The 12,084-nt window shown below is 42.0% G+C and overlaps 2 protein-coding genes across 2 annotated transcripts in view; both read right to left on the bottom strand.

The window, feature by feature from the left end:
* Uch-L5 (ubiquitin carboxy-terminal hydrolase L5) overlaps positions 1–12,084 on the bottom strand; it is a 225,393-nt gene that overhangs the window by 90,620 nt on the left and 122,689 nt on the right. The gene's annotated exons all lie outside the window — the stretch shown is intronic.
* LOC137625064 (uncharacterized) lies at positions 3,209–4,135 on the bottom strand. The gene has a single exon (XM_068355994.1). It carries the CDS (start codon positions 4,133–4,135, stop codon positions 3,209–3,211), a length of 927 nt encoding a protein of 308 aa, XP_068212095.1.

The raw sequence follows: 12,084 nt of genomic DNA, 5'->3' as shown, positions 1-12,084 counted from the left end.
ATTATTATAAGTTATCCATGAATGCCATTTTTCATTTTCAAGTTTCATTCTAATTTCTTTTATCATTCCATAGCATCTAAATGCTTTATATATCATATCATAATCAGTATTTATTGGAATTTGGGTAACATGAAGGATTCGAAGTTTCCCTTTGTTACCCGACTTAATTGGTTTTAAAACATTAGTAGAGGGGTCCTTTTTTGTTCCTAGGTCAACAGAATTTTCCTTAATTAAATTAGCAGAGGTCGTCAACAGTGCCAGGGGAGAGTCAGCATATATAGGGGATGGGTGTTCATTACTTAAAGAATCCATAAGACGAGAGAGAGAGAGAGAGAAAAGGGTTAGTTTGATGTACCTGCTCGAGAATGTTAGGCCATCACACGTCAGAAAGGAATTTGCACTCTCCACTATCGGCATAATGAGAGTATACTTCCTAAATGGTCCACTCCATACCCTACCCGAAGGATAGCATCAAAACAGATAGAGAGGCACAGGTGTAAGCTGAACCCGCCTGTTAGGACTGAGACCAAGAAACTATGGAATCTTCCTCCCCATATCTGTAATGATGGGCTTCCGGCCAAAAGCTGAGAGTCCTACCCCAAGCATTGGATCCCCCTGGATTCCGAAGACCCAACACTTGAGAATAGTTCTGCCAAAAAGGTCCAAACCATCTTCGGGATGGCTGAGATCATCCAATACTCTCACATATAGCTTTGAATGCAAACACCTCCCAACCGTGATACCTCCTCCCACTCATCAAAGCAAGCAGCAATAAAGGATGTATGAACATCCCAGCCGGGGCTACAATGGATGTAGAAACATCCAAGCCATACGAGAGAGAGAAAAAAAATATATGTACATAATATATACACATATATAATGAGGGAAATTTTTCTCATAGAGTTTGGAAAGCAACACAAAAGTAAGTTTATGAAATTAAGATAAGGTCGAAGTAATATTGAAAAAAAAGAAAAAGATGAAGGAGAGAAATTTAGATTCAAACTGGGGGATCAATTTCCCCTAGTTCGAGAGCCCTCTTGCCCGTCACCAAGTTTCAGCGCGGGAATGAAATGCCGTGCTGAAGCCTAATGACTTCATCAAGGCATTCTCTCATTAAGAGGGAATTCATAGTTTGCTGCGTACACGTCCAGGTTTACCCACCATTGTTGGAAAGCATCTTGCCAAAGAGCTTGGGGATCCAGGACTGGGGAGCAGTATAACAGGAGCCTGAAGTTCTGGGCCGTTGCAAACAGATCCACAGTTGGGGAACCCCATAAAGTCAGAACTTTGTTGGCTACTAGAGGATTCTAAGACTACTTGGTGCCCACTATCCGAGTCGCTCAGCTCCGACTGTCCCAGCTCATTCCGTTTGCCTGGAATGAAGCAAGCAAATAAGCTCACCAAGTTGCCTTCTGGCCACTAAGTATCTGTAATGCTAGATGGCACAGCTGGTGCAAAAAGATACCGCCTTGCAAGCCAGCCACAGCAGGTGAGGGTTCCTCTCAACGGACGACATAAAGGTACCACACGCGCGGCCCTCAGGACCAGGACAAGTACGCATACCGGGGGAGACTCCAGTCACACGCACAAACTAAAGAGAAAAAGAGAAAGATTGGTTAAGGCAAATCAAAAGCGGGAGAGCGCGACAGCATGCCAGTACTCTACCAAGCCTAAAAGCAAAGTGGTTAATCAACCGTGATGTGTGAGCGAGCGGGGTAGCCGGGCTACCCCACCCCTACCCGCTAACTAGCGAATGGGGTACTTATTCCTCGCTAAAATGATCTTAGCTCGTCTTTCAGCTACGCCGTAAGTAATACCCCTATTAATAGTGGAGGATTTGTATTTGCTCCGGCGCAAATGTCTTTTAATGTGCATGTATGTTTGAGGATAATCCATTAGCATCTTGTATGCCTTAGCAATATCCTAGCTCTATAAACAAAATAAATGTCACAAGGTAGTACACACACTTAAAAATGGGCCACTGAAGATGGCACATGGCATTTAACTGTAGACAGCTTGGGGTAATTAGTCAGTCTCAATCCTATTGCTATGAGAAAGGGGTTCAAAACTCTTAAAATGTTATAATAGAATTGCATGTTGCACACGAACATCTCACATTGCTTGAAAAAAAAAAAACTGCTATCCTTCTCAAGGAAATATGCTCTTGTACTGCACATTTCATACACGCTCATACACTGTAATGGTTTTGCTTTATTTCTTATCACTCACTCTGCCCTGCACTGTTAATAAATCTACCTATATAAACCTAATAGCTCATATTTAATTTTGTTTCAATTTTTGCAACGTTCTTGCTCGCAAGTCATCGATGTTTGTTTAATAGTTTAGCTGTAGAATTCACTTCACCTCTCAGTTGTCACCTAACTGGCACCTTGCACACTGTTGACCACCAGAGTGTCCAGCTCCATCCTGCCTTCCCTTTCCCCACTCTGCTGTGTCTTATTGTCTGATAGTTGATTGATTATTAGGTATTATCTGGCATCGTAACAGCAAAGGTCATTGATGCCATAGAATATAGTTAACGAATATTATGCATCTTATTTCAACTCATGATTAAATCTTATTAAATAAACCAGTATCCATAAGAAATTTAAAAAGGCAATCCACATTGCATTCAGGTCCCAAAATTTTAGATAGTATGTAAAAGCCACAGCTATCCTTACAATTATGAAAATGGCGTATTCTCTCGGCCAAGTAACTTGGACACTCGGTTAATATATGTTTCACAGTCAGTGGCACCAAGCAATCTTCACAAAATGGCTGATGTTCTCCACTCATCAAAAAGCTGTGCGTCAATCTGGTGTGACCGATTCTCATTCGGCACAGTACCACTTCTCTTGACCTTTGCATGTCAAAATATGCCCTTGGATGAGATGATTTAACAATTTCACTCATTTTTTGATATTCCAACTCCCAATAAAAATTCCAAGTTTCTCTAAGTACGGACTGAATTACGGGGTACATATCTTTTGCAGGTAGTAAAAAGTTATTTCTTATACAGCTATGAACTGCATCCTTTGCCAGAGAGTCCGCTTTCTCATTTCCCTTTATATCGACATGAGCAGGAACCCAACAAAATTTAATATTCTTACCTCTATTTCCCAGTAGATATAGCCATTCAAGAATTTTGATTATTATTGGGTGTAGTGAATTGAAGTGGTTCATTGCCACCAATACACTCAAGGAGTTGCTAAAAATAACAATCTTCATGAGGTAGCCGGAAGATTTCCTTGACTGCCATTAAAATAGCATAGCATTCAGCTGTAAAAATGAATGCTTGGTTAGGTAATCTAATACTTCGATTAAAATTTGGAAAACATATCCCAAATCCATTGCCAGCGCTGGATTTGGATCCATCCGTAAAAACGAAAACAGAGTCCTTATGGCATTCTATGTGCTCCAAGAAAGTAACTCTCATTATCTCCTTGGATGTTTCTCGTTTTGAATTTAATATACATTTACAGAAATCTACAGAGGGTAGATTCCATGGAGGTACTTTAGAGTACTCTACAGGTAAAATTTTACCCTTGGGGATTTCATAGTCCTCCAAGGTTCTTAAAGCTCTATAACCTAACGGTTTAGGGTATCTAGGATGATTATCATAAAAACTAGTACATTTTAAATTAATAACAGTTTCATATGTGAGTGACTTTGGCAGCCTTTGAAGTCTAAACCAGTATCGAACCAGCGATGACTGGCGGTGAAGCTCCAAAGGCATTTCACAAGCATCTACTAACAGACTAGATATGGGAGATGACTTAAAAGCTCCACTGGCTAGTCTTATTCCAGCATTGTGTACAGAGTCTAATAATGCCAATGTTGTTTTTGTTGCTGAGGAATATATTTCACATCCATATGCAACTTTCGATGCAATTAATGCTTTGTAAAGCATTAGAAGGTGCTTTCGATCAGCACCCCAAAAAGTATGGGTTAAAATTCTAATCAAATTAAGAGACTGAATACATTTAACTTTCAAATTTTTAACATGAGGAACCCATGTTAACTTACTGTCAAATAATATCCCTAAAAACAAGGTTTCATCTCTGCAAGAAATTCTTTTCCAACATATGTATAAGTCAGGGTCCGGATGAATACCTCTTATACGGCAAAAATGCATCGCCACAGTTTTCGAAGCTGAAAACTTGAATCCTCGTTTGGCAGCCCATTGTCTGATAATGCCGCCCTTCGACACTAACTCTACTGTTAATGCTACACCCTTAAAACTAGTGCTCTTCGCCAGTACGGAGGCATTCGCCTGGTTTAAGCGTGCCGAGGTCCAGTTTCACAATAAGGGCGTGACTCGCTCAAGCACTAAACCAGACTATGTTTTCACAGCGATTCCTGAGGACACTTTCCCCAAAATAAGAGATTGGTTTTGCGACCAAGGGGACACCCCAAAGCATACCTCCTGGAGCAGTACTCACCATCACTAGCCGCCCATGTAGGCCAACTTAATTCAGCTCTCTCAACAACCGTTAGGGGACCAAAAGGCTTCTTTCGCCCTGAGGGAAATGACCAGTATCACTTGCCTGCAACCTGCCCCAGCCGGCTCTCATCATGAAGTGAATCTACTTCATGCTCTTTAGGTACGGCGCCTACCCGAAACTGTATGGGCTGCCATCCTCAATGTCGATATTTTGTCCAAGAACGACTTGATAATCAAAGTCGATGCCCTTATGGACATCCACTTCACCACCTTCAAGACCTCCATCAATGCCTCTACTCCTGATGAAGAGGACAATTAATCAACATACTGAAGCTGACGCGAATGCGGTAGGACACTGACGCCCACCCCGTGATGTGCCGGAGCGGCGACAAAGCCGCCCACCACCCACATATACCACCCCTCACTTACGCTCCAACCTACAACCCCTCCAGCCCCTCGCTGACGCCAATCGACCGCATTTATGCTAGCACCACTCCAGATTCTGGGCTGCTGCGAAGAAATGTGCGAATGCCTCCCGTCACAAATCTTTTCTTTTTATATGAGGCAGGTACGGGCGTGCGATTTTTTATAGACACGGGTGCTTACCATTCTCTTCTGCCAAGGCCACTTTCCAGGACACAATGTACGTAGTCTAAGTTTGCTAACATCCACCTGGTAGCTACCAACAGATCTGCGATACCCACCAATGGTTATGAAACCCTCACATTATTGTTTGGAAGCGCCAAATTTAATTTGAAGTTTCTCGTTGTTGATGTCACATTGCTAATCCTCAGTACAGATTTCCTCTCATATTTCCACATCCTCGTTGCTGTCGCTTACTGTCGATTAGTCATCACGGTTTTGTACTCCTCGACACCTCTCCAACCCGACCTCGCTCTCCACATCAGCGCACCCACGGATGTCTATGCCCACCTCCTCCCGTCGTACCTCAAAGTTTTCTGTTCCTTACTCTGTCAAACGCCCACGGTTTCCGCAGAACACGGTATTTATCACCATATGAAGACAACGGAGCCCCCAATGTTTGCCAGATTCAGGCGTCTGGCATCGGATCATTTGGCAGCCTCTAAACAAACGTTTGCTGAAATAGAAGAAATGGGCCTTGCCCAACAGACCTCAAGCCCATGGTCGTCACCCTTACGCATAGTCGTGAAGAAAGATGGCTCTCTGCGTCCGTGTGGGGATTACAAGCACCAGAACAGGATCACCGACCCCTCCCAAACATCCCCAATGTGCCCTACTACATGCACAGAGCGAAAGTTTTCTCCACGCTTGACCTCCTGAAGGGGCATTATTAGGTGCCCATGAACCCCGAAGACATCCCCAAGACTGCCATCATCACCCCCTTTGGTACATATACCTTCAATTATTCCTGTATTGGCCACCATAATGATGGGGCCACTTTTCACTGCCTCATTGATGACACCTTAGGGGACCTCCCCTTCTGTGTACAGTATATTCCATGGACGACATACTTGTGTTCTCTTCCTCCTACAAGGAACAACTCCGTCATCTACACATGGTGCTCGACTGCCACAACAGAACGGCCTTGTAGTCTGATACGATAATTGTACCTTTGGCGCAAACAAAGTATCGTTCTTAGGGCACTGCATCACTCCTGAAGTAGTCCACCCTCTCCCTGAGAAGGTAGCAGCCATCCAGAACTTCCCCACAGCCTCGACCATCAAAGCATTGCAAGAATTCTTGGCCATGATCAACTATTATCACAGTTTCCTGCCAACCATCGCCTCAACTCTTGCCCCCCACACACGATAAGCCAAAAGACCTGAAGTAGGGTCCCTTTCAAGAAGCGGACTTCTACAATGCAAATACAGTACTGTAATGCCCTTTCAACCGCTGCTGCTCTCATTTTTCCTGTGCCACATGCACCTCTGATTTTCTCCGCCGATAACAGCGACGTCGCTATTGGTGCAATACTCGAGCAGGTGGTCAACGGCTCCCCCGCTCATTTCACTGGCTTTCTTCACTAGAAAACTGTTCATGGCAGATTTCGCCTACTCTACCTTCTATCACAAACTGCTGGCGATGCATTTGGCAGTCCGCCACTTTTGCCACTTATTGGAAGGTAAGCCCTTCAAAATTCGCATGGACCACACGCCTTTGGTGCACGCCTTCACTCGACAGTCCGACAACTGTATTATTTTCGGCTTTTAATTGTTTATCTGTTCTTCCAGTCACTTTCTGCTTAGTTTCAAAACCTCTTTATCTTTGTTTTGCTCAAAGTTTCATCTCTCAATAAAGAAAAAATCCTCTGTTGAAACCATAATTTTTTTTTTTAATATATATTTTTTCTAACTACAGTATTATTATTATTATTATTACTATCCAAGCTACAACCCTAGTTGGAAAAGCAAGATGCTATAAGCCCAGGGGCTCCAACAGAGAAAAATAGCCTAGTGAGGAAAGGAAATAAGGAAATAAATAAATGAAGAGAACAAATTAACAATAAATCATTCTAAAATAAGAAACAACGTCAAAACAGACTTGTCATATAATAAACTATCAAAAACATCAAATACAAATATGTCAAATAAACTATAAAAAGATTATGTCCGCCTGGTCAACAAAAAAGCATTTGCTCCAACTTTGAACTTTTGAAGTTCTACTGATTCAACCACCCGATTAGGAAGATCATTCCACAACTTGGTCACAGCTGGAATAAAACTTCTAGAGTACTGCGTAGTATTGAGCCTCGTGATGGAGAAGGCCTGGCTATTAGAATTAACTGCCTGCCTAGTATTACGAACAGGATAGAATTGTCCAGGGAGATCTGAATTTAAAGGATGGTCAGAGTTGTGAAAAATCTTATGCAACATACATAATGAACTAATTGAACGACGGTGCCAGAGATTAATATCTAGATCAGGAATAAGAAATTTAATAGACCGTAAGTTTCTGTCCAACAAATTAAGATGAGAATCAGCAGCTGAAGACCAGACAGGAGAACAATACTCAAAACAAGGTAGAATGAAAGAATTAAAACACTTCTTCAGAATAGATTGATCACCGAAAATCTTGAAAGACTTTCTCAATAAGCCTATTTTTTGTGAAATTGAAGAAGACACAGACCTTATATGTTTCTCAAAAGTAAATTTACTGTCGAGAATCACACCTAAAATTTTGAAAGAGTCATACATATCTAAAGAAACATTATCAATACTGAGATCCGGATGTTGACGAACCACCGTCCTTGACCTACTTACAATCATACTTTGAGTTTTGTTAGGATTCAACTTCATACCCCATAATTTGCACCATGCACTAATTCTAGCTAAATCTCTATTAAGGGATTCACCAACCCTAGATCTACATTCAGGGGATGGAATTGATGCAAAGAGAGTATCATCATCTGCATATGCAACAAGCTTGTTTTCTAGGCCAAACCACATGTCATGTGTATATAGTATGAAAAGTAATGGGCCAAGAACACTACCCTGTGGAACACCGGATATCACATTCCTATAATCACTATGGTGCCCATCAACAACAACTCTTTGAGATCTATTACTTAAAAAATCAGTAATAATGCTAAGAAACGACCCACCCACTCCCAACTGTTTCAGTTTGAAAACAAGGGCCTCATGATTAACATGGTCAAAGGCAGCACTAAAATCAAGGCCAATCATACGAACTTCCCGACCACAATCAAGGGATTTCTGTACAGCATTGGAGATTGTAAGAAGGGCATCACATGCTCCAAGGCCTTTACGAAAACCAAATTGCAAACTAGGGAGTAGATGATTACCTTCAGCAAACCTATTAAGACGTTTTGCCAGAAGACGTTCAAAAACTTTAGATAATATGGGAGTTATGGAAATTGGGCGGTAATCAATGGGACTTGAGCTACCACAAACACATTTACATAGAGGAGTAACATTACCAATTCTCCAACTAGTGCTAAAAGCTCCTCTTCTTGCTAACTTGCGCAAAATAACAGATAACTTTGGAGCTAAGAAATCTGCTGTCTTTATAAAAAACAAAGGAAAAATACCATTTGGGTCTACACCTCCATAAGCATCAAGGTCCATCAACAGAGCTTTAATCTCACAAGATTGAAAAGCTAAACTAGTTAGTTTAGCCTCAGGAAAACAGGAATGAGGAAGTTCAAGTTTTTCATTACTCTGTTTACTATCAAAAACATCAGCCAAAAGGGTTGCCTTTTCCTTTGGACAGTGAGTGACTGAGCCATCTGGTTTAAGTAAAGGAGGAACTGTTGCATCTACACCAAAGAGTGCAGATTTAAGGGTAGACCACCATTTATGTTCCTGAGTTGTACCAGAAAGTGTTTCTTTTATGGTTAAATTGTACTCCTTTTCAGTTGAGGCATAAACTCTCTGAGCAAAAGCTCGAAGCTGAGTATAGTTGTTCCAGGTCAAATCTGATCTGTTACCCTTCCAAAGTTGATAGGCCTCCTGCTTCTCCAAAAAAGCACGTCTACAATCATCATTGAACCACGGTTTGTCCTTCACTCGGTACCTTAGCACACGAGAAGGGATACGCCTATCAATTATGTTGACTAGATTCTCATTCAAAGGGATAACAGGATCTACACTATTATATAATTGTGACCAATTCAAGCACAAAAGATCATGTAAAATCCCATTCCAGTCTGCTTGGGATTTCATATAAATTTTACAAGAATATGATATATCAGGGACAGGCTGCTCAGTCTTCACTAATAATGAAATCAAGGCATGATCAGATGTCCCGACTGGAGAACCAACCTTACCAGTTATAACGCCAGGGGAGTCAGTGTATACAAGGTCCAAGCAATTACCAGACCTGTGAGTAGCTTCATTTATGATTTGCTCACAGCCTGATTCAGAGGCAAAGTCTAAAGCTGAGTCATTCACTAATGAGAATAGATAACATTGAAGCTGGAACAGGCAATTAAAAACTTGTAACGAGGTGCTAACGATCTACTGGTAGTTATCTGCAACCAGCCACCTGCTGGGTCACGACTTAAGATAGTTGCTGGGATTTTCTAGGGGTTGGTGTTGGCAGGAAAGTTTGAATAAAGAACTCAGGTTTGTATAGTTAGGAAAAATACAAATTACTATACTTCTAAAAATTTGTGATTTGTCCTAAAACGAATACAAACCCTGGTCTTCTACTCAAGAGATTCATCTTTAGACAGGAGGAAGCCACCGTTCCAACTGGCTAGAAGCTTGAAACTCAAGCATCTTGGATGCTGTAAGAGTAAGGGCTTCTCACACCCCGTAAAACCAGGAAATGCCAGCAGGTTTTACGGACCTGACATTTTGAGGTTATTCTCAAGCTGGAATCATTGTCATAGATCTGGCAAAATAAATTGCTCAATCACACTCCCCCTTGTAAGGAGTGTGGGGTAAGACTCTTCCGTACCTGAGCACCACAGAATAGCTACATGATGAATGGGTTACTCAACTATCAGATTGAGTCCAGCTGGTGGTCTTTCAAATCTGTACCCCAAGAGAGGGCAAGATTGTAAAGACGCCTAAACTCTTGATCTGGAGTTACTGGTCCTGTAAGTGGAGCTGAGGCAGCTATACCACCTGCTTATCCAGAGACATGTGGATCACATCCCACAGGTAGTGAGCAGAAAAGTCAAATGAAGCTTCCAAACACCTCCCTGAAGAACCTGCATAAGAGAAATTCCTCTTAAAGGCTAAAGAGGTACTAATACCTCTCATGTTGTGAACTTTTACATGTCCCTTCTGTGGATGGGGATGTGAGCGTCAAGAGATAACCTCTCCCACCCAGAACAAGATAGTGTACTTGGATATCTTCTCCTTTGAGCTTCCTGTGCTCACAAAGAGATGTTGCAAGCGAGGTCTAACGGTCCTCATCCACTCGAGATAGCACCTCTGTGCTCTCCCCAAACACAATAATAGCTGATCAGAATCATCGGTTACATTTCTAAGGCTCATAATCTGAAATGATAAAAACCTAGAGTCAGGCAACCGCAGATTTTGAGTTTTAGCCACAAAGTCAGGAACGGAAGAGAGCAAAGCCTGCCTCCAACCCCCTTGAATGGGAGATGGTGAACGAGAGACCATGGAGCTTGCAGACTCATAAGGCAGGAAACCTCTTTCAGGGTCCCAGTCGGAGGCTTACCTCAACGATTAATAGCGTGCCCTCTTCAAGGAATATAATACCTTAACAACTTTCCACAATGGTGGACTTTCCTCTTCTGAAAGACAGGTCTCCTCAAACCTTTATATGGGCATTGAAATTTCCTCCAAAGAAATGACAATTCCCTTTAGTTTAAAGACTTGGCTCAAGGCCGAACGATAACCTTTTACCGCTGAAACGGAGCAATCTCTCTCCTTGAGGAGGAAGGAAAAAATCAGCGATTAGCGAAACAGAGACAACGAGAAGACAAACATCCCCACGACACCAACCACAGAAGTTGGCCCTCCTGGCCTGGTAGACTGCTGCCGAGGATCTATGAAGGTATCTAAACATCTGCAGTGCACTCTCGTGAAAAGAGATGCTGGATAATCTCCTTGCTTGAAATTGAAGGTATCCAGCTAGACCATGGAAGATCCTGGCGAGTGACTGGCGTAGCAATGAATGAATGAATGATTTGAAGTTCTCTGGCATCCTGACATCGAAGGTCATTGACGCCGATATCGTTTATTAAAAATGTTATTTTGATAATAAAATAAATTTTTGAATATACTTACCCGGTGATTATAATAGCTGCAACTCTGTTGCTCGACAGAAAACTCTAAGGTAAAACTCGCCAGCGATCGCTACACAGGTTGCGGGTGTGCCCAACAGCGCCATCTGTCGTCCAGATACCCAGTACTCAATGTAAACAAAGACTCAATTTTCTCCTCGTTCCACTGCGTCTCTATTGGGGAGGAAGGGAGGGTCCTTTAATTTATAATCACCGGGTAAGTATATTCAAAAATTTATTTTATTATCAAAATAACATTTTTCAATATTTAACTTAGCCGGTGATTATAATAGCTGATTCACACCCAGGGGGGTGGGTAGAGACCAGCAATATATGTTTACATTATTATGAGCTAAGAGTTTTTATTTCATTTTAGAAGTTATCAAAATAACAAAAACAAAATAAATAGGTACCTGGTAAGGAAGTCGACTTGAACAATTACTCTGCCTTTTTAAGTACGTCTTCCTTACGGAGCCTCGCAATCCTCTTAGGATGCTGATCGACCCCTAGGATCTGAAGTATCAAGGGTTGCAACCCATACAACAGGACCTCATCAAAACCCCTAATCTAGGCGCTTCTCAAGAAATGACTTTGACCACCCGCCAAATCAACCAGGATGCGAAAGGCTTCTTAGCCTTCCGGACAACCCAAAAACAACAATAAAAAACATTTCAAGAGAAAGATTAAAAAAGGTTATGGAATTAGGGAATTGTAGTGGTTGAGCCCTCACCCACTACTGCACTCGCTGCTACGAATGGTCCCAGAGTGTAGCAGTCCTCGTAAAGAGACTGGACATCCTTAAGATAAAAAGACGCGAACACTGACTTGCTTCTCCAATAGGTTGCGTCCATTATACTTCGCAGAGATCTATTTTGTTTAAAGGCCACGGAAGTTGCGACAGCTCTAACTTCGTGTGTCCTTACCTTCAGCAAAGCTT

This window comes from Palaemon carinicauda, chromosome 31, assembly GCF_036898095.1.
Source record: "Palaemon carinicauda isolate YSFRI2023 chromosome 31, ASM3689809v2, whole genome shotgun sequence".
NCBI classification, from domain to species: domain Eukaryota; kingdom Metazoa; phylum Arthropoda; class Malacostraca; order Decapoda; family Palaemonidae; genus Palaemon; species Palaemon carinicauda.
The sequence above is the reverse complement of the archived record's forward strand: the minus strand, read 5'-3'. Positions and strand labels throughout refer to the sequence as shown.

Excerpts from the sequence above, each read along its gene's own strand:
- LOC137625064 (XM_068355994.1), bottom strand. The coding sequence starts at position 4,135 with ATGCATTTTTGCCGTATAAGAGGTATTCATCCGGACCCTGACTTATAC.